The sequence below is a fragment of the Physcomitrium patens genome, chromosome 1, assembly GCF_059467195.1.
Source record: "Physcomitrium patens ecotype Gransden chromosome 1, ASM5946719v1, whole genome shotgun sequence".
NCBI lineage: Eukaryota > Viridiplantae > Streptophyta > Bryopsida > Funariales > Funariaceae > Physcomitrium > Physcomitrium patens.
This window is the reverse complement of record NC_143410.1, coordinates 18,143,414-18,166,227: the sequence shown is the minus strand read 5'-3', so window position 1 is coordinate 18,166,227 and position 22,814 is coordinate 18,143,414. Positions and strand designations below refer to the sequence as shown.

The following is a 22,814-nucleotide window of genomic DNA, read 5'->3' as shown; positions in this document are numbered from 1 at the left end:
CGACTGGGAGGGGGGTGGGAACGAGAGGACCTTGTGTTCTGTGGCACTGTTGTTTGTCAGTAAAACAATATTCCTCCTCACTGTAAGTGCTAAAAACACGAGACGCTCACTGCACCTGTCGTCAAAATTGGAACTGCAATCAATCGCTTCCGATGGGGAATTCCGTGGACCATTCGATTGGGTGCTCAGTGCGGGTGCATGGCATTACTGATTTTGTGATTCCAACTTACTGAAAGTAGTAAAAATAATAACAATGCTGGTAGTATTAAATGGAGTGAATTGGTGGGTTTTCTTAGTTCCTGTACGGCGAATTTCACCCCTGCATTGGAATCGAAGGTGATGGTTGGAGGAGTTGTGTATCATCAGCCACCCCGTCACTGCGGATCCCGCATCGTCGTTCTCATTCGCCTGATTGTCTGGCAATCACGCTGATGTTCAGGTAGCTGGTTGCTGATTAGACGTCAAAGACGATCTAGTATAGGGCTGACGGAGTCAAGGTCTTGTGTGTCTCAAAAGCTGAATCGGGCTCTCAGCGTGAAGGTGTGGGAAGGTATTAAGCTGTCAAGAACTTTGTTTACAGTGATTCAACGCAGTTGGAGAATTTCATAACAGATGAGCGGTTGCTGCTTGATTCGAAGGAGCTGGAGGAAGTTTTCTCGTGAGATTTGCTGAAACTCGGTTTGGTTGACTGGAGAGTAGTGGTGGTTGTGAGAACGAGTTCAAGCCAGCAGGTGAGATGGAGTTGTTTCCAGCGCCAGGGAGAAACCACTTGTTTGTGCCGGGGCCTACCAACATTCCAGACAGAGTGCTGCAGGCCATGAACCGCAACAATGAGGATCACCGATCGCCGACTTTTCCCGCACTGGCTAAGTCCGTTCTTGAGGACGTCAAGCTGCTGTTCCGCACACAGACTGGCACCCCCTTCATCTTCCCTTCCTCAGGTACCACGCAAATCTGTGAGATCCTGCGGAATGCAGCTCTCAAGCCCTGAATCTCTTTGGCAAAGTTCTAACTCAGCCAGCAATCGGTTGCATCTACTATAAACTCATTTAAGTAAAATTGCATCGATTTGCTTCCTGGTTGGGGACTTCAAATCAATTTCATTTATACAACAGGCTAATACTTTGAAATTTCTCATTCTCACAGTGCCAATGCTGGGGACAATGGTTGGATGCGTGGCGCATTCTCAATTCCATGACTCAACCATTTTGATGATTCCAAATGCTGTCCGATCACTGTTATTGCAGGTACAGGAGCATGGGAGAGTGCGCTAACCAACACGATGTCACCAGGTGACAGGATCATCGTCCCGAGGATGGGCCAATTCTGTGTCCTCTGGATCAACCTCATGACCCGTCTCCACTTCAACGTGGATGTGATCGAGTGCGAGTGGGGCGAGGGCATCGATCTGGAGATCCTCAAGCAGAAGCTGCAGTCAGATCATACTCATGCTGTGAAGGCAGTCTGCGTGGTGCACAACGAAACCTCCACGGGCGTGACTAACGACTTAAGTGCCGTTCGCAAAGCCCTTGGTACCTAACTCTTCACCTCCAATTCCTCGTGCGTCAAATCAGTACACATGATTCCAATCAGTAGAATACGCATTTCAGTCTGTTAGGTCGTCGAAAATCGGCAACCATGATGTCCGAACACATCGTCTCTTTCTTATCATTGTTTAGATTCTCACGAATCCGTACCTGGACAGACGAGGCAAGACATCCTGCATTGCTACTCGTGGATGGAGTCTCGTCGGTTGGCGCCATGGATTTTCGAATGGACGACTGGGGAGTGGACGTGGCCCTCACCGGATCCCAGAAAGCCCTATCTCTTCCAACCGGTCTAGGTATCCTTTGCGCCAGCCTCAAAGCTATTGAAACTTCCAAGCAAGCAAAATACCCACGGGGCTACTTCGACTGGGCAGAATATCTAAAAAGCTACAAGGCAGGGACGTATTCCCCCTACACTCCGTCCGTCCAACTGCTCTACGGGCTGCGTGCCTCCCTTGACATTATCCTCAAACAAGAGGGACTGGAAAATGTCATAGCCCGGCATCTGCGTCTTGCTGAAGCAACCAGGTGCTTGAAACGAAAGTTCCCCTAAAACGACTGCTGTTGCAGAACTCTCAAATTGCGATGCTTGTATCTCCCGAGATCTAAGTTTGCAAGGTTCTCGACTGAAATGCAGGAGAGCTGTGAGAGCTTGGGGACTTACCGTCTGCGCAAGGAAGCCCCAGTGGGACAGCGCGGTCGTGACAGGAGTGGTGGTGCCGTCTTCATTAGACAGCAACGACGTGATCAAGATTGCATGGAAGAAGTACAATCTCAGCCTTGGTCTCGGTCTCGGCGAAGTGAACGGAAAGGTGTTTCGCATTGGACATCTAGGCTATGTGAATGAGGTGAATTGCAGTGGCCAAAATTCCTCTTTTCAGCCTGAAAATTTTGTATAGAATCTCAGGTTCAAATTTTGTTGCAACGTGTTGACACGATGCATTCTTGACTTCTTGAATCCCCGGAGCACTGTGTGTGCAGCTACAATTACTAGGAGCTTTGGCGGGAGTGGAGCTCGTGCTCCTCGAGGTTGGATATCCCGTAATCTTTGGCAGTGGTGTTGCCGCAGCCCAGGCATTTCTATCCAAGCAAACCCCTATAATTGCCTCCCGCCTGTGATAACCGCGACCCACGAACGCCCCAACCACCAACATCCTTGCAAGTAAAGGGAGCAGAGTCGCATCATTCAGCCCTCGGAGAAGCTCCATCACTTGAACGTGCTCTCTCAGTATCCCGAAGTTTTGTCCTTGACGACTTTACTTCCACTTCTATACAAAGCAAAGCATACACTCGGATTGCAAGACTATACACCATCGGGTGGACTACTATAACAATTATGTACAGACGTTGATTTAGTACTCTCCGAACATTCAATCAATGATGGTCAACAATTGCAAATTACCTTGGATTGAAAATAAAGGCTTCGTGTTCCAGCGGAACGCGGAGGAACTGTAGGCTACCCGTGCATGACAAATTTTGAGAATGTTGAAGAAAAATGACGGCATCTGCAGAGCCTCTGAATACGATTGTTTGGAACATTGTAATGAGCCAGGCAAGTACAGATGGTAATATCATGGTAATATCATCTGTACAAGATGTGGAAGCAATGAAAGTACCGTAATGTCACAAATTCCTCAAGGATGCAACATTAAGCGGAGGAGTGAGATTCACCAATTAATTGAGCATCACGAAAATATGACTGGGTCCTAACAAAACTTGATGTCTTAGAGCTGGTACTACGTAGAAATGTTCAGGATTGGTAGGCATATTTGAATTGGTTCCATGTAAAACTGAAAAAGTAGCAGATGAGACTCTGGACTTGAAGAGAATACAAGGAATTTTCGATCAAATCAGTGGTAAAGTCTTCAACGGCCAACGTAGCGCTGATTAGTGCATCTAGAGAGAAGACACGAAGGATTATTGAGTTCGGCACGGATTGTGCCCGATATTGCAGGCTGGAATGATTTCACCACTTCTACGAGTTGGGTTACGAGGGGAGCAATTACTGCAAGCACCGCGTGAACAGAAATACTGTGGAAATATTTTGTTGCATCTTGCCGCCATTGTAAGGTTAGAATGCTCGCAAGGTAGTCGGGAAGCTTATTTTCGAGTTCTTGCAGGCGTGTGGTGCCTTCGGGGCGCCGCAAGTACAAGGAGACGAAGGTTGCTGCGAATTAATTATCAAACTTTGGAATACTCCAATTCACACAACTGCTCTACTCATCATGAGCATGACACCAGCAACTCTGTTGCTAAAGGAAGATTGACTTAGCTCAAGCACATTGATTTTTACACCTTCAAATCATAAGGCTTCCAATACAATGTCTGATCAACTTAACGTTCAAGGACTACGTATTTCATTGCTTACTGTTTGAATTATTGCAGTGAAATGTTTCCAAACAATCCTTGGAATTACCTGGTGAGGTACGGGGTTACTTCGTTCAAGATAAGTACCTACACATTCGGATCTGTACAAAACCCGATCCGAATCTTCTCATGGTTTGTCTGGAATGGTATAAATAGTAACTCTAAGTCATTGGGTTTCGAGAGATACTTGGATTGATACATCATAAAGAGCAACAGTATGAGTTAGAACCTGCAGCACCACCAAGCTGAGATCTAAGTTTACGACGGCAAGTCAACCACACTGGAGGAGCAACCAGCGTTCATTAAGCTTCACTTAGTCTTCACCATCCTCCTACTTTCGAGCCAAGTTCATTCGTTGTACCTAAGGCTCTCATACATGGCCACATTGTTTCCATGACCTTTGTTTAGCTGGCTGCAGGCTTAGCATCCCACCTTCTTGAAATCTTCGAGTTTCACACACGGTGCAGGCTGTACATCTTCGAAGTTGATTTGCTTGAAAACACTTCTGAAATCGAACGAGACTCGAAACAAGATGGCCTGCAATCTTCATGTCATTTGAGTTTGATCTCCAATCGATCACACATGTGCCACAGTGCAATTCTGCTAATCTCTTGGCCAAAAGAGGTGCACAGGAGGCTGCAAACCATTTGCGGCATTGTAACACCATCTTCATCATACTTCATCTTGCCCCTTTCGTTTATTTCCATACAAAAACCATGCTCGATTTAATTACAACATCTACATGCGGTACTATGACCTACCCGCCATGGCGCCGTGGCTAAAGCTCAATAAAAAGAACCTCACAAGAAATTGCACCAATCTCCGTCAAAGAATCAGTATCCCGGCGAGGTCCCTCTTGACGCCGAAGTAGTGGGATCGCCACTCATAAGTCTCTGCTCACATCCTGTATCCGATAACCTTTCCTGAACACAACAAAACAATCAAACAACCACTCAATCAACCATCTCTCCTGTGCAAAAAGGCCCTCTAAAACAACATTAAATAAATATACATATTTTCATCAAAAAACGACCTAAAAAGGTGACTACAAACAAGATGGAACTCCAACCTGAGAACTGGACCCAGGCGCCGCCGATCCAGGGGTAACAGGGTCTCGCAATCGACTCATAATCCTGGCCTGCAAGCGCTGGATTTCGAAGTGCAAGCTATCCACAACGCTCTGGTCATCGGAGACGCGCACCACGAAGCCATCGCTTCGCGTTCCGGCCTCCTGGCCCCTCATCTCCTGCGGGATTCGTTCGTTGCCCATGGGCAGGCACGCGGCCATCCTTTGCAAGCCCCGGACAGATGAATGTAGCACCTTGCTCGTCGAGCCCATCTGCAGCTCCCGCGGTGACTGAACCTCTGGATGAACAAACAAACAAACAACGCGGCGGGTTTCATTCGTCGTGTCGAACCCATAACCTTACACACACTGAAACCCTAGAATGAACCGGACAACGGAGGTAGGAGGAGGGTAGCGAGCGACGGTAACTAACCGGAAGGCGACGATCGCAATTCGGTGGTTCCGTCAGCGTGGTGTGGAGGGGGGCTTTGAAGAGCAGGGGTTGGCTTGATGGTGTCCGCTTGCAATGATTCACGCAACGACGACGACGACGCTTGCACGGGGATGGCTGCTGCTGGCACGCGAGACGACGACTCCATCGCCGCGGGGATGGCTCCGCCGTGGGAGGGACGACGCGACAGAGGCATTGGATTCGGGTGAGGACTGTCTGGTGGGGCTGCGGCGGCGGAGGTGGAGGCTTGTTGGGCTTGGGGCGGGATCGATGATGGCCCCCCGCCTTGGGCGTGGGCGTTGGGGTGCGGCCTCAGCCTCGTCGGTGTTGCGGCACACGAGCTCATGCTTGACATGAACTTGTAGGCTTTTGCCGCGTGGGGCTCTGCATACCACCATACTTATTTGTTTACTTGATTACTTATTAAAGTGAAAATGAAAAAATCAAACGAAATCAAAGCAAAGCTATAATCTTTGCACAACTTATCACTAATGACACCTCTTTCTAAAATAGATTTATGAATATATATACACACATATGTGGATGTTAAATAGACCTAGGCTTTTACTAAATTGACTAACCTATCTTAATCATCTTGAAAAACAAAAAAAAAAAAAAAAAAAAAAAAAAAGACCTCTAGAATCATTTCTCTACTATTGGATCTAAAACCAAAGAAAACCAACCGCATTCATCATGATTGTCATATTCTTCATCATGGGTAGGTTGATTTAGTAAATACTTAAATATTCCCTTTTATATATATATATATATATATATACATACATACACACATCAATATATGTAGAAAGAGAAAAAAAAAAAAAGGTCATGTTGTGAGGTTGTTAGATGGACAAAGACAATAGGATCAATGGTGCAGGGACGAGAAATTACCAGACATCAATTGGATTTCATATTCTAATTTGCGGACATGGCTTTCTTTTGAATCCAATGCTACCTCCAAATCTTGGAGATGGGATTGTATATCGAGAATCTGATGAGGTATTCCACCATTTTTAAAAAGAAAGTAGTAACCCATTAGAAAATCATATTTAAAGAAACCTAAACAATATTGTTACTGTTATTTTATTTTTTATTTTTTATTTTTTTCCATCAAGCAATAAAATGGTAGTGCTTGAATGAATGTAAAACCGTAGTAGGCACTGAGTAGAAAGAATAAAAATGAAAATAGTATTATTACATAGAATACTTCCATCTCAAAATACAAAAACGTTACCTCAGATTGTTTTCGAGAGAGGATGTTTTCCAGTTCTTCTATCCGAGCATCACGCACTTCCACTGTCTCACACAATGTGCAATTTGCAGCAGCCAATTTTCTTTGAACCTCTCCCAATTCTAGTTCTCGTCTCTGCACAGGTCATTAAATTATTATTTTTTAAATCATGTGCTTCAAGAATGCACATGTTTTTTGAGTATTGGCCCCAAATTTCAGTGAATTGATTGATAATAAACAAGGGGAAAAGAAAAAGGCTGGAATGAGGGATCAGAGTTATTATAAGAGGGTGAATGATGTAGGGGAATGGTACCCGAGAGCTTCCTTCTAAACAAGCGTACTGTTGTTCACGGTCTTCTAACAATTTGCGTAATGATCCGGCAATTTCAAAAGCACTTGTTAATTTTTCTTGAGACTCATCAGATGCCCCTTCTAGTTTTTCAGCTGTTTCTTTGAGTGCCTTCACAAGTCACAAAAATCAAATTAAATATTGCTTACATACACACTGAAAATAAATGGTCATCAACTATGACGTGATTAAATTTCTTCTCTATGCTTTTCCAAATACTTAGTTTGAATACAGAGTGATTGGTTTTTAAAATTTGTTTGTATCCAATCTTCATAAACTGAAATAAAAAATTAGCAAAAATAACAATGAAAATAATCATAACAACTTAATCCTTTACGCAAAAAGAAAAAACAAAAAAAACAAAAAACAAAAAAAATAAATAAACAGAAACATTGTACAAGTCTAAGAATATTATTATTATTATTATTATTTTAATAATTTTGAAAAGTTGTGCAGAATTTGCACAACATATATAATTTTCAAAAAATATATAATTAAATGTAAAAAAATTAGGTGATTTATGTTCTTGGATATATCAACATAGTAGGAGTTTCAAAAATATTCTAGGTATGAGAACATGTAGTCAGTAGAGAAGCATCACTTAAAATGATGTTAAAATTTCTATCAACTTAAGTGTATGGTATTTACCAATTTCGGAGTTATCACATTCAAAACTTTATATATATATATATATACAAAAGGATTGGAGATTACTTTTTCATAAGAATCCAACTGAGAAGTTTGCTCTGCCAGTTGTATGTGCAATTGCTGTAAATTATGTTCCATATTTTGAAGCTCTAGTGTATGATGAACCTCTCCAGTAGTATCCTCCACATTCTTTGTTTGAATCCTCCTCTGCATCAATTCACACAGTTTCATTTCCACATCAATTTGTTTTCATTTACAATTTCAAAATTTCTAACCAAAGAAAGTATTATATCTTTAAAAACATATTCTATACAAAAAAATAAAAATAAAAGAAAAATAAAAAAAAGTTCAAACCATCCTAAAATCAAATCCATGATTCAGTATTGCCAAATAATGTTTTTTTCAATATAATAACAGCAATGAAAAAAGTGCATGGTTCATTGTCAATGGATATTGTTATTATGATAAATCAACACATGGGTAAGTAAGTTTTTTGTGGGTGTGAACTAAACCAACCTGAAGGATGACATTAGCATTTTGTAGGTCTTCAATGCGGGCTTGTTGTTGCTCTATCTCATCTCGCATTGAGCTTTCTACCATTGCCGCATCTTCAATGGCCCTATGTAACTCGTGAATTTCTTGAGATCTTTCATTTATAGTTGTTTTCAAATATGCAATCTCAGATGCCATGTTGTGCAAGCGGTCAATGAGTTGCAGGTTCTCCACATCCACTGTTGAAACTTGATGTTTTTGTTCTTTACATTGTGACTACAATTAAATGTGAAATACAATAATAAATTTTATGACTGATAATTTTTTATAAATATATATACACTCACATGTGTGTCTGCATTTATTTCAAAATCAATCAAATGGAATTTCAAAATAATAAAAAAAATAATGTTTTTTTGATTGTTTATATATAAATGGAAGGTAATAAATGTTGCTGGTAATTATGGAGGCTTGAACATTATTTTTTAAAATATGCATGTGTGTATTTAGTGTAAATTAAGATCAAATACATGATCATACTTGGGCTTGTATTAAATCATCTTGGAACTTGGCATTGGCAACTATAAGGCCATCAAAGGTGACATTCATCCAGCTATGCAAGCTATTTTGTAAAAGATTGCGGCGTAGTCGTTGTGACATTAAAATATTCAACTGGTTAGCTCTTCTCTTCCAAGCCATTAGATCCCACCAATTACTCAAACAATTTCTTGCCATTTGTAAGGATTTTCGTTTTCTGAATGTTTTTGCTTTGGTAGATTTTTTTTTCCTATTAAAAGTTTATTGAAATAGCATAGAATAGTTCGTGTTATTATATAATAGTGACTCATATTTCTTAACTCATGTGCACACATGCATTTTTACCAAATCTTTACATAAGTCATAAATGGAAAGTAGTGTTAAAAAAAAATAAAAATAAAAATGCCATCTGATTTTAATTTAATTATTATAACAGTGTTAGTATAAAATGTATCACTTGAGTGCATGGTAGACATGGTAGTCTCGCCATAAAACCATTGCTGCTCGAGTTAAACATTGATTAACTTCTCTAATTGCTCTTTTTTCTGTTTTAAATATAGTAATAGCATTGGTCCACGCTCTAAGACTCTGTATTCAGGTAAAATATGTTGTATTTTAAAATGTTCTTACTTGTTTAATTCTAAAAAATAATATCACTATCATAATCACAGGCATATACATATTCAAAGTAAATATTCCAAATTATTAAGAAAAAATTTGGAAGCTCGAATAAAATCATAAATTTGAACAGGCATAAGACCTTTTTGGAAAGTTGATTTGCATAAAACTGCAATGCAACTTGGTGGTAAAGTCTTAGATTTTGTTTCTCTTGTACCAAAAGCCGCCATCGTTTCACAACTTCTATTGCTTTTCTCTTTTTTCTAAATTGAGAAGCTTGGATTTTGATTCTCCTTTCAAAATTTATCACTCGAAGTGCATCTTTGAATCTATATAAAAATAAAAAGAGAAAGATAGATTCTTTATAAAGAGAACTTGCATTAGGTTAATTTTTGAATGTCAATACAATATTTAGAATAGTTGAAATTCATTGTAAAATAATCATTGTATAATAATAATTAAAATTGAGTGGTGTGTTTTATTTTGGGTTGATATGCTACAATATCAAGATTCTATCAATAATATAAAAACAAATAGTTACCTTGATAAAGTTCTTAGGTAAATCCATCTTTTTTCAAAATTTCTTGCTTCATCATATTTAATACGTGTCATCCAACGGATACGCATAATACATTGCCACGCAGATATTGCTTGTTTCATGGTCATTTTATTAATATGGGTTTGTATCTTCAACAATTTTTTTCTCTGTGGCCGAACATGATATTTCAACCAATTTTTCCAATGATGAACTATCTTCCTTTTGCAATGGACTTCATAATGAATTTGGGCAGCTAATGAAAGTTTTTCTTCTACTTCTTTGCTCAAGCTCCATGATTTTATTACCATTTTCCAACTTCTGAAAACTTTGCCACGAGCATGAAGAGAATAGTGTTGAGTTGCCACATGATTTTTCCTTGGTTTTGATTGCACCAACATTGAATATTCCTCCCATGAATATAAAACACGTTGAAGGCGCTCTTTTATTTGACGAATTTGATTTCGTTTATGCATTATGCTTGTTTGTACCATTTTTACCCAAGCAAAAAAGCAGTTGACCAGTATACGCTGGAAAAATAGTTCAGAATTTAAATTAAAACGAAAATAATTCTAATGTGCTATTTTTAGCATTTTATTGTTTGAAGAAATAAACTAATACTGTTGGGATTTATTTTTATAAAGTTCTAGTATCAGATTTTAAAATATGAGTAACAAATATAAAAAAGCAATATCATCAGATTACAATTTTATGAACATATTAGGAATATTTTTAAGTATTTTTTTATTTAATATTTTTTATCTATTGAAAATTTGCACTTTTTTTTTTCTTTTTTTTTTAAATTTCAAAATGATTTTGTACCATGTGCATACTCTTATAAAATGATGTAAAAAATATGTGACTAAAACCACATGTTACTTAAAAGCATTGGAAGGAAACGGTACAAAATTTACATAAATATTTAACACAAATATGAATACATTATATGTTGTTTATAGATAACCATACATGGTTTAATTCAATAACTTTTTTTTTGATTAACTTTGATCGTCCACATGCCAAGTGAAAGAAACGCCAACCAATGAAGAGTAACTTTGAATCATAGTGTTTGCGAGCTTTCATATTATGTGCACGTCCTATGCAAATGTCCCTAACTGCCTCTTTTAAATAAAAAAAATTCCGTCGTAAAATACAAAAATTGGCCATGGACCTAATTTTCTTTTCTATTTCATCCTGTTAAAATATAAAATGATAAAATAAATCAGGTTATAAATCATTCAAGTATATATCATAATAATTTGTTTAATATATTTAGTATAAACTGCAATTTTGATATCATAAAACACCTGATCTTAATGTACATTTTCCAATTTCAATTACTCTAAAATAATTGTTGAAATAAAATGATTATTAAAAAATCATCAACGTATAATTCATTCACGAGCATATGATGGAAAAAAAAAAAAAAAAAAAAAAAAAAAACTCAGTTGTTTTGTTGCTATAAAATATTGTTACCTTTTTACTTAAATTATGCATTTCTTCAGTGTACTCTTCTTGTTTTGCTTTTAGAAATAAAACCTCATCGGTTATAATTTGCAACCTCTCTTCTAATTTATCTTTCAAATTCGTAGAAGTTGATAATTCTGCCTATACAAACACATTGTACTCATATTCAAAATCATATCAAAATTCACAACTGTACAGAATGAGATCACATTCTTAAATCAAATTATTATTTTTTTATACCTTAATAATTTTTTTCAAAGAAGATTCTAAATTCCTTTTTTATTAATATCTTTACAACATATAATGTACAAGGATACTTCAGCTTTTTATAGTTAAATATGTCTTTATTTTCTTGACTGTGAACATATATATGTATATGTATATATATATATGCACACACACACACACACACATATATACTTGTAATATTGAAGATGTGAAAAAGCTTAAAACCTCCAGAAATGCAATTTTGGCCTCAGCATTTGCTTTGTCACCTACTTCAACACTCATTTCAGCTAATCGATTGTTTAAGATTGCTCGTTCTGTTTCATATGAGTCGGCAGCTCTTGTCAGTACAGCCTCCATATCTTTCTTTTCTTTTTCAAGTGCTTGAGCCCTATTTGGATCAACCCAAAAGTTTAACACAACTTTTAAATCTCAAAATATAAATAATTGGCAAAGTTTTTATATATATATATATATATATATATATATATTTGTGGAGTTATATAGATTTATATATAACTACAACTCATATTTTAAGGTATTCACTAATAATGTACACAAACCTTTGTGCTAATCGACGCTGAAGCTCCAAAGTTTGTTCCATATCTTCATGAAGGGTGTTCAGTTCATTTTCTGCCCTTTCAACATTTTCATGGTTTTGTTTCATGTACAATTCTAACCTATAATACAAACAAAATGAAGTCAAATTATTATTAAATTTCTAAAAAGATGAGTCAATATGAATAGGACGATACTATGGATGGATGAAGGATGAATGAACACGCGACGATGGAGGGATAAAAGGTCGGATGAACGGAGAAAAACCTTTCACGCAGCTCATTGTTGATGCTTTGGAGCCGCATCTCGCCGTCAATATGCGCCTCCAAGTCCAGCTGCAAGGCCGCCACTTGCCGCCGCAGCGTGGCTGCGTCCGACGCCGGCGGCACCATCAAACCCTCCGCGCGCAGTCGCGGCCCGACGGCGCCGCCGCGTAACGTGAGCGGGACGCCGGGATGACCCTGTCCACCCACTCCGCGGCCGGCGCCCGGATTCGTACTGGCGGTCGGCGACCGCGGGTCCATGGGCGAGGTTTTGTTGCTGAACACAACGCTCTTGCTGTTGATGTTGATACCACCTCCTCCACCTCCTCCTCCTGCGGTGCTCCCCCCGTTGCTGGTACCCAGTGCGGAGCCATGCCCAGCACCAGGCCCGTTTCTGAAGGTGTTGGTGCTGGTGTGTTGTTGTTGGCCAGGGGAGGTGGAAGATGTGCTTGGCCTGGTGGACATCATGGCGGAGGAGGTAGCCATGTAGTTGCTGATGAAAGGGCCACCTCGGCCGCTGGGGGTCTGGAAACCTCGTCCACCGGATGCCTGCATCTGTTCTCTGTTGCAGGCAGAGTAATTTTCCATCAGCGTAATCTGTAGTTTTTGTGATGCTGATTGTAGGCAGTGGCCAAGAGGGAGGGAGGACTTGGGGGTCGAGTACTTACGGGGGCTTGACATGGCAGCTGAGAATTGGGAATTGGGAGTTAACGGAGGTTTGAATGAAGGCTGCTGCATTCTAGGTCGAGCACCCACTTTGGTGAGGTTTTTCGGACAGAGTTGTTTTTGGGATCATACCTGTGCAGGTCCAGCTTAATTCCTGAAAAGCTTGCGGGGCACGGAGCCGGCTTGGATTGTTCCTGCTGCTTGCAATTGTTGATATGGTCGAAGAAATGCTGCGCATACGATCTCTGGAACGCACTTGCCAATACCTATTTAATTCGTCAAGCAATACCTGCAATTTGCCACATTTACGATTACGAAGCTGAAGTTGACTTACTGGACAGACCAAGTGTCAAAGTCTAACGTACAACGAGGACAGCAATCGTCATAAACCTTTAGCTATAGATCGGAAACAAACAAAGTTTAAGAACTAGGTATGCCTTTGAATTGTATTCCCATGTATTCAGGTGCACTGGGTCACTTGTCATTCATGAAAGGGAATGAACGTCTTTCAAGAATTTATGAGTGGCTATTGGTGTAGGACTCATGGAAGGTGCAGTGCTTCATTGTGCTAAGACGAAGGTCTTGTTCAAGAATTTGCCCTCTTGCCTGTCAGAGGCAGGAGAAGACTACTGCGAACTGTTTGTCGAAAGAAGACAGCTGTAGTACATTGTTGACAATCTCATGGAATTGCCCCGACCTTTATCACGAAGGCACTGTGATGAGTAAAATTTACCTAGAGAGACCCCATCCCGTAAGCATGTCCAAGACTCATGACCCCACAAACTGAAGTAATTTTAAGGTGCTGCTTCAAGTGAACTTTAGAAAAACGGATTGAGCCTAGAACGGTCACAACCGAAACTGAAGGTGCTTCCAAGTGTTAGTAGAACCGGATAACATCGAGTACAGGAATGGTTGCGATGATCATTGTAGCGTGGCACCAGTCTAAGGTGCTTTTTTGTTGGCAGAAGGATTGCACTTCGACTTACGCCGACTCTTTTATAGATTTGTGCAGTCCTTTGTGATAGACTCGCACAAGAAGAGATTCTGATGTACCTGCGCACGCCGTGATTTTGAAGTACAATGAGAGGTGAAGCCCTTATACTATTAGAGCAGCCATCCCTCTCGCCATCGCCATCTCGCACATATCCAACTCATGGCAAGAGCGCATTACTCATTGTGTAAACCATTTGTCACCAAATTTACACCGGATCACAAAACCACTCATCACTACGTTCCCTATCATTTTCCCTACACACCCCAGTTAATTCAGGCGGTTCACGCCGCAGAAAATGCTGCTTCGTTTCCCACCAAAGCCACATCCAACCGCGGCGCGTAAATTCCATTTCCTCTCAACCCTGTTGCGAGGTCGCGGACACATATCCTCGACATTCTTCTCCAACTCTGCGTCCTCTTCACCCCTATCAAGCGCATGTCACGCATTCCAAACAATAGCACAGCCACATAAATTCTCTCAGCTACTGAAAGTCTGCGCCTGGAAGAGGTCGCAGAATCAGGCTCGCACAGGGCTACGAGGCGGATGTGGCTAACCCAGCAGCACCACTCGGATGCTAGAACAGGGGAAAGAACGGTTAACATGGCCCCGGTCCTGAGGCTTCGTCCTAACTATGCTTACCCCCCACTCCCCGTTAACGCCATAACCGACCCCCCTGCCTCTCGCCATTCCCCTCCTTCGAATGTCTCTACCTCAAAATCCCTTCCATCGATTTCCGCAATGCTTCCCTCCTTTCACTCTCTCTCTCTCTCTCTCTCTCTCTCCCCCGCACACCCACAAAATCCTTCTCACAAATTTCTCTTCGCGCAAGTTTGGAATTTTTTTTCTCGCTCCACCTCGTGAACTTATAACCGTTCAAAGCTTTCGCGCAAAGATTTCATTCCGCCCGTCTTCGAGGAGTCAATTAATCGACTGTCCATGCGCATCAACCTCTCAAATCGAGTACGTTTCCATTAGCAGAGCGACGCATTTGAATCTGCAGTTTTGGCAATTCATGGATCGCCGGGACAAATTCTTGTTCCGAAGGGAGTTCAAACTGAACAGAACGGATGATAGCTGAAACATTCCGCTGTTCATTATGGGATGATGTTTGCAAAAGGGATGCGTTTCATCCATTAGGGCTTCGCACTCGGGCCTTGAAGGCTGCGGAGCTTCACGCGCCGAGGTCTCTTCTAATCGTCCTACGTCCCTCGCGCGGAATCGAGCTGCGTTGTTGCAGCAGGAGTTGTTAGGGTTTGCGTCTGTTCGGTTCCTTCCCCTTTCTCTTTTCTCAGTGTACCGATGGCGCCCAAAGCGACTCGCAGCAAGGAGCTAGTGCGGGGCATTGGCCGCAACGGGAGGTCGAAGACCTATCACAAGCGCGGCTTGTGGGCCATCAAGGCGAAGAATGGAGGCAAGTTCCCCTCGCACGAGAAGAAGGCAGTTGCTGCGGCTCCGGCTGTCCGCGCTCCTAAGTTCTATCCCGCTGATGATGTCCCCAAGCCCCTGCACAAGAACAAGGTCGTCAATGCCCCTAGGTTGAGGTAAGTGCCGGAGCTCGTTGAGGATTGTGGGTATCGTACTTTTTTTCATTCTCTTCTGTCCCCGTCGAAGAGTGGAAGGGGACACTGCGGGGACTTGACTAGACGTAGGTATTTAGGTTGGAGCGTTTCAGTCGTTTTGGGTCTGGACGGAGAATTGATTACCTATCTAGCTATTTATTCTCTTGGAGGTTGTGTATGGTAGTTTTGTCTTTTGATGATTCGGTCTCATCTTGCGCAGTTGAGTGTGCTCACCGTCCGTTCCGCTGTAGGCGGCTATATTTCTGATAGGGGTATGTTTTAGAGTGAGGATGGGAGCTGGATGTGTCATGTCCTTTCTCCGTTACCACGAGCAATTGAAGTACTCTGTGGGATTAAACTTCGAAATGTCTGCTGTTTTGCGATTTGATTCCCGCTTGGTCTTGCAGGTCGAGCATTACTCCTGGGACCGTTCTGATTTTGTTGGCGGGTCACTTCAAGGGAAAACGTGTAGTGTTCTTGAAGCAGTTGGAATCCGGGCTTCTTTTGGTCACTGGTGCGTAATTCTCTTGGCATATTGTCTCATTAGGGTTCTTATGGTTCTGGTAGTGCCTTCGATGTTCGAGTCTAGTGGTCACCGAGGGCTGTGGTACACAAAACGAATGTGTCATCATCAGGCTTGTCCTAAAGCGATTAATATCCACTGTCGTTTTGATTACGCTTTGGCTAATTCCGATTCTTTTTTACATAACTTAGTATGAATGCTAGTTGTGGTGACCAATTTGTTCTCTCAAGGGATTACCAGAGCAAATGTGGTGCAGTTTTCCTTTTTAGTAAATTTGTAGTGCGACGATGTCTGCTTATGCACCATTTGGTCAAGGACTGTTTATCCAACTAGGTGAGTGCTTTCGCACTCGTTTTTCATTCATAGCCTTGATGCACAGTATAGGATTTTAATTTGATGTTTGAATATTGTTCAGGACCATTCAAGGTGAATGGTGTCCCACTGCGAAGAGTGAACCAGGCTTACGTTATTGCAACATCAACTAAGGTGGATATTTCATCTGTCGATGTTGCCAAGTTCTCCGACTCCTACTTCAAGAGGGAAGTTGCCAAGAAAACCAAAGGGGAGTCTGAGTTTTTTGAAGCTGAGAAAGCTGTAAGTATTCACTATCATCACTGTGCATCAGAGCAAAATATTCACCATCATTCTTATCGGTTCCGATTGGAGCAGCATGACTGACTTTAACGTTTTCAGCAGTGTGTTTGTGTAGCCTTTTCTTTGTATTATGCAGTCGGTAAAATTTATACCGTGATCTATGTGAACACAGAACGAAGCCCAAACTATACCCGAGGAGAAGAAGGAGGACCAAAAGGCAATTGATGCTAAGCTGATCCCTCTTATTGAAGCAGTACCAGAGTTGAAAAGTTACCTTGCTGCCAGATTTAGTTTGAAGTCCGGTGTCAAACCCCATGAGCTAGTGTTCTGAAGAACTGCAATTTGTGATTTTAGTGGCGACGACTTGAAGTCTGTGAGAACGCATACGAGTTTGCTGACTTACTACTCTAGTTCGCCAGATAACGTCATGGTTATATTTGACAGTTTCTGAAGTTTCACTGACTGCAGTGGATCCTTATCACCCTGAATGATTAAACCCTTGAAAATTTCCAATGAACTGGTAACTTGTATGAAAGTTGAGGTTCATGATAAGGATTATCATCACGCAGCATCAACGTTATCATTAATGCCCTTGCTCCTATGTGGTAGGTCCATAATTATTGCACTTGACTACTACTTTTGCTTATTTTCAACAGCCTCTGTTGAAATAATCTGCTGTGGTGGGAGATTGTATACCGGCCAAGCAAACTCTGTGTGCTCGCCAAAGCAATACCTTTTCACTCATTCTTAACTCCCATTATGTCAATGTCCTATGGAGGAGAGAAACCATTCCATGCAGGATTGAAATGCAAAATGGTGTCTCTGGGCCTTGAGAATCCAGTCTAGAATCAAAACGAACTGGAATCCAACTCTTGTGAGACTTGCCCTGCGTTTTCTGCAACATGGGTTGCTCCAATACTGGTCCGATGACAACCACCAGTCAGCTTGTGGGCTTGTGCACAGAGCAAAATAGAGTACAGATGTATGCTAATCTTTGAAGTGAAGTCTTCAGGTGAAATTAGGATGAAAATAACTGTCAATTCGGAGAGTTTAGGGAAGGGAATGCTCAGTGAAAGAGAGGAGTCCTTTCATGAAACTAGGGATATGTAAATGAGACAAGTAATCAACTATCAAGTATGACCGAAAAAACCACATTAGACAGTGAGCAATCCTGCAGTTCATACCTGCAGAGTCACGCCTTTACTGCCTTGCCTTGCCTTGCCCTGTAGAGGGAAAGAACTAGCTAGTCGTGATTTCTATCTCAGCCAATCTGGTGTGACCGATTATAATCCGGTCTCCCACCACCATGAGCTCAGGTTATAGTGACGATACAAAGCGACGATACGAGGAGGATACTTAGATGAAAGTCATCCAGACGAGATGCAAGCATGTAGATGGGGCAAATAATACACACCCCAATACATGCCGACGCTGTTGTGCTAAGTGGTTTTTTGTATTAAAAATGGTGCAAGAAAAGCATTCTCACTAGTTCTACAAGGTAGGTAGGCTTTGCTAAGTTCTTATTGAGAAGCACACGATTTGTGTTGAGCCCATTCTTTATCTCTACACATATAGAAGGACTTCCCCCTAGGAGATATTAGGAGATATTGGGCTATAGTAGTGTTATTCTTAGAACAATTTTGTGAATATTGTACATTGCGGCCAACCAAATTGATATTGCTGAGATTAAAATGTAAATTACAATGTATTAAGTCAAATCTTAGTAATAGAAATAATATGGATGCAATTTTTGGCCAAATTGACTTAAAGCATAATTGATGTTTTTCTTCATCAATGGTAGTAATATAATAAAGGTAGATGAATTTGGCTTAAAATTTGCCTTGTTTTTCACAATGGTTTTCCTTGCAATACAAGATGACATTGTTGATGACAAATTTCCTAGTGTATGTTATTTTTTTTTTGAACATGGCATTTTTTTTGGAACTGTTGAGTTTTGTTGATGTTATTATGGGCATGTGCTTGGAGATGGCTCCAATGTTGTAGTAGTTTGTGCAACCATATATGTATGTCTATTGATTCTATCATTGTTGAGGCCAAATTAAGAGGCACTATGGATATTTGTGATTTATGGCCATAAAGCATTTCAAATTTGAAGAATCTTGTGTTCAAAAATACACTTTTACAATAGACAAAGATGATCATTGGCAGCATGGTATGCCAATACTCATCATATTTTCTATTCTTTATGATAAATAAGTACAATATTTGATTGAACCTCTCCAACAATCTATTGCACTGAAGATGGTAAAATGAAGTGATTGTGTGTTTTGTGCACAAAACAATGGTTGAGATGTCCATTAGTGCATTACAAAATTTACTCCCATTGTTGGTTGATATTTCAACAAGACTAATATATTGTATCATAACAAAGTCAAAGAAAAATTGACCAATACTCTCACAATCTTTTAACTCTAATACTTGTACTTCTGTTTCATTTGGTGAAATAACAAGTAGCAACAATCACATATTTGTGACAAGAGGTAGTTTTTGTTAATGGTCCCATGAGGTCCTATCTACCCATGTAAAGGGCTCAAAAATGGGAATAGAAGTCAACATGTATAATTTGATACTCTTGTCATATGTTTGCTACATTTAACATAGTAGGCAATTTTTAATAAAGTTGGTTATATTGCCTATCATGTCAATCCAATGATATATTTCTTGAAGATGTTTAAGTTTTCTTTGTATTGCAAAGTATCTTGACATGTATATCACATAGAATAGTTTTAGGATTTAAAAGAAATTTGAAGCTTTGGCAACCTACAAGATACAAATGCCTTTTGGAACTATCTTTTTGTAAAAAAAAGTCCCATCTTACGTGAGGTATTTAGGAAGATGGTATCTCATCTTTTTGGCCAAAGTCTTGTCTAGGCTAGTAGCAATTGAGCTAATCCAACAAGCTTCTATGAGTACATCAAATAACATTGCTTCTATAATGGATACATACATTGTATATTGAGCAACTTCTTATTTTGAGTATTAGATTGAAAGTACTTGCCTTTGTGAACTTCACTTTTAAGTATCCTAAATGGCTATCATAACAATAAAACTTGTTATATTTTAATCATAATCTTAAAGTTTTTTAAAAATAAAATATATGACAATTTCTTCTAGTGTGGCATGTTATTAAATTTTAGAATTCCACAAGCTTTGTATATGTGCTCAAGTAAACTTGGATCATCAATAAAAAAAATATATACAATAAATATAGAATTTACTATTTCAAGCTCATATTAATTAAAAAAATTAGAACAAGAGATAACTTTGCTTATATCTTGCTTGGGAGTAGGTAATGTGTTAGGATCATGTAACAAGAAGCTATGATCCATTGGTTGCCTTAGTGGTGGTGAAAAAAAATAACTGTTGAATCAAATCCAAATCTTAGAAAGTAGAATAGGATTCTTGTGCCATGAGATCAATCTAGGTTAATATATTAATATTAATATATAGCCATCTCAACTTGTAGATAATGGTACAACTATAGAATTGAAGGATTAGAACCTAATGTGCCAATCATCTTGTCAAGTTTTTTGATTTTATTAGGATGCAAGTAGGAGCATGATCAATTTTGATCAAAAATTTTGAGTTGTGAAGATATGGCTAGAAGTGATTTACAAAAAAATAAAAACAAGGGCTTCTTTGTCATTGATTCCATAGTTCTTATTGACTTTAGAAATTTTTCATAAAACATAAGCTACAACCTATTTTCTATGATCAATCTTTTGACTCAAAATAACACATAACACATCATGGATGGCATTAGTTTTTAGAATAAATGGTAAGTAGAAATGGAAAAAAATAAGAAGAAGAACAATATATAGGTCGGTCTTGAATTTATCAAAAGTGGACTACTTGGCTTGATCCTAGACAAAGGCCATGCCTTTCTTCATTAATCCATAAAAGAGTCTAATAGTAATAGAAAAGTTGCAAACAAATTTTTGGTAGTGATTGATCAACTCAATGAAAGATTAGATACATTTGAGTTTAAGATGAAATAAAAATTAAGAAATTGCTTGTATTTTGTCAAAATCAGGCCATACTTTCATAACAAAAACAACGGTGCAAAGATATGTAAGCTTGTACAACTCAATGATATATTTTTTTACTTATGATTCTACTGTTTTGCATGCAAGTAAAGATGTATTGAAGATTGTCCAGATGTGAATCAAAGTTTCTAGAATAAATGTGAATATTATCAACATATATTAGGATACATTTTCATTGGAATTTTTCCAATACCAAATCCATGAGTTGTTGAAAAGTGGGCATAGCAATACACAGTTTCACAAGCATAGTATTGAATTAGAACAAGCTTTGTGAATAAATGAAGGAAATTTTTTCTTTGGCAGCATTGGAAAGTGGAACTTGTCAAAATCCACTAGTCAAATCAATAGACAATAAGATAGTGACCTCTTGAAGCTTGTTTAAGATGCTGTCAATACATAGAATATGATAGGTATCTTTTTTTGTAATGGAATTCAACCATTGGTAGTAGATACAAAAATAAGTATTATTTTTCTTCTTTTCCATCAAAATAATAAGCAATACCCATAGAGAGAGGAAAAGACTAACAATATTGGTATTAAATAGTTTTTATACCTCATATTTGATCACTTCTTATTTCTTCATGTTTTTTTTAATAGTTAAATTGCCAAATGGATAGAAATCTAGTCACAATGTCACAATTGATCAAGATGGTTTTGCCAACATCAATATGAATGATAGTAAAGATATCAAGATTTTCATGAATTAGTCAAGTGACATGTTGTTTCCACTTGACTATTAGATTAGCATCAAGCTAGATCTCATGCATCCTTATAAGAAATTTTTGCTAGTAAATTGATTAGATGTATATTGGTTGGAATTGTGTCTTTGGTGGGGCCATAGTGATGTTGGATTATGGTACTTTGTTTAATCCAATAGAAGTATGAGTGGTGAGAGAGAGTTGGTTGACTATTTTTTTCAAAATGGCTATAAAGCAAGCCAAGACTTGATGTATATGATTAAAGATTGGAGCAACCAAAGGATTGACTACCAAAGTGGTGATTTTTTTGTGATAGAAACTATTATATATCCCATGAGCCACTAAAATACAACTTTGTTTGGAGAGACATTGCTATGGTTTTAACTTTGAAAAGTAATGACAATGTTGTTATGGTACTCATGTTGTGAGAATAAGAGCACTATAAAAGTAGTGTTTATGCAAACAAGAGTAGATAGTTGTTGAACTAGTATTAGAACTATATCTTTTGGCCTTAATTTGGATGTATTCAAACATAGATATTGCTGTCAAGTAGGCAAAAACTAAGAAAGGTGGATCAGTTATAAAGGTTATGTTTGATAACAAATAAGAAAAGTGAGGTAGGAAAAGCAATTGCTTTTAAAGTCATGGTCACTATAGAAAACAAGATTACATATAGAGCAACATTGGATAAATTGATTGTCATGCATTGATAGATGACATCTAGTAAACCTGATGTTTAAATCATCAAATTGAGACCAAGTAGGACCTTATTATCGATGCTAATAATGGCATCTATCATAACAATGATCTCAATAATATTAATAATTTTAGAGACTATATCTATGGAATAACAAATATTATTATCAATAATAGTAATATGAATATCAATGGCTATAATATAAATATTTAGGAGTTTTGTAGTGGCTAATAATACTATTATCATATTTCAGCATGTGTTGATTCAAGTTTTTATTATAATGATACTTGATGTTGTTTAGATAGTCTCATATTAGATTGTAATGTCCACAAGAATAAATAATATTTTAGCCAACTATTGTACCATTGTCTAGGTAGGTAGAGTAGATATAGGTGAAGATAAGATTGAAATATACCTCATACATCTTCTATCAAAGAAGTACAAAATTACAAGACATAATATATGTCTAGGGCGTTTTATGCATCTACAATGATGGTAAAATCTCAAACGAAAGCTAAGTAGTTATTTTCTAAAGAAAATTTTCTAAAAAAGAGTGCAAATAGTTTGCCAAGGTTGGCACGTACTTTAAGAGCATACTTAATGTAGATGGCTATGGTTGGTTTGATTAATGGTGTAGAGGTGGTAATTATTGAGGATCTTGA

The 22,814-nt window shown here is 38.9% G+C and overlaps 3 protein-coding genes across 5 annotated transcripts; 2 read left to right on the top strand and 1 right to left on the bottom strand.

Moving 5' to 3' along the window:
* Positions 1–299: 299 nt before the first annotated feature.
* Positions 300–3,006, top strand: LOC112290862 (serine--glyoxylate aminotransferase). The gene is made up of 5 exons (XM_024537696.3): positions 300–941; positions 1,248–1,532; positions 1,706–2,075; positions 2,185–2,395; positions 2,529–3,006. Exons 1-5 carry the CDS (start codon positions 737–739, stop codon positions 2,664–2,666), a joined length of 1,209 nt encoding a protein of 402 aa, XP_024393464.1. The 5' UTR covers positions 300–736; the 3' UTR covers positions 2,667–3,006.
* An 809-nt stretch (positions 3,007–3,815) lies between these two features.
* Positions 3,816–15,075, bottom strand: LOC112290809 (uncharacterized). Of its 3 annotated transcripts, none has more exons than XM_090251962.1 (19): positions 14,074–15,075; positions 13,023–13,309; positions 12,359–12,916; positions 12,097–12,213; positions 11,762–11,924; positions 11,318–11,449; positions 10,811–11,035; positions 9,848–10,371; positions 9,449–9,635; positions 9,146–9,276; positions 8,692–8,938; positions 8,176–8,427; positions 7,726–7,866; positions 6,976–7,122; positions 6,666–6,797; positions 6,323–6,422; positions 5,414–5,815; positions 4,984–5,279; positions 3,816–4,837 (listed from the first exon to the last, which is right to left on the bottom strand). In XM_090251962.1, the coding sequence occupies exons 3-19, from the start codon at positions 12,907–12,909 to the stop codon at positions 4,748–4,750; spliced, it is 3,837 nt and encodes a 1,278-aa protein (XP_090108088.1). In that variant the 5' UTR covers positions 12,910–12,916; positions 13,023–13,309; positions 14,074–15,075; the 3' UTR covers positions 3,816–4,747. The 3 variants fall into 3 exon arrangements, with proteins under 3 accessions (XP_090108088.1, XP_090108086.1, XP_024393330.2); XM_090251960.1 differs by having other exon boundaries at positions 13,153–13,309; XM_024537562.3 differs by having other exon boundaries at positions 12,359–13,309.
* Positions 15,076–15,212: 137 nt separating this feature from the next.
* Positions 15,213–17,261, top strand: LOC112289157 (large ribosomal subunit protein eL6). The gene is made up of 4 exons (XM_024534116.3): positions 15,213–15,555; positions 15,981–16,087; positions 16,512–16,690; positions 16,863–17,261. Exons 1-4 carry the CDS (start codon positions 15,314–15,316, stop codon positions 17,019–17,021), a joined length of 687 nt encoding a protein of 228 aa, XP_024389884.1. The 5' UTR covers positions 15,213–15,313; the 3' UTR covers positions 17,022–17,261.
* Positions 17,262–22,814: the final 5,553 nt, after the last annotated feature.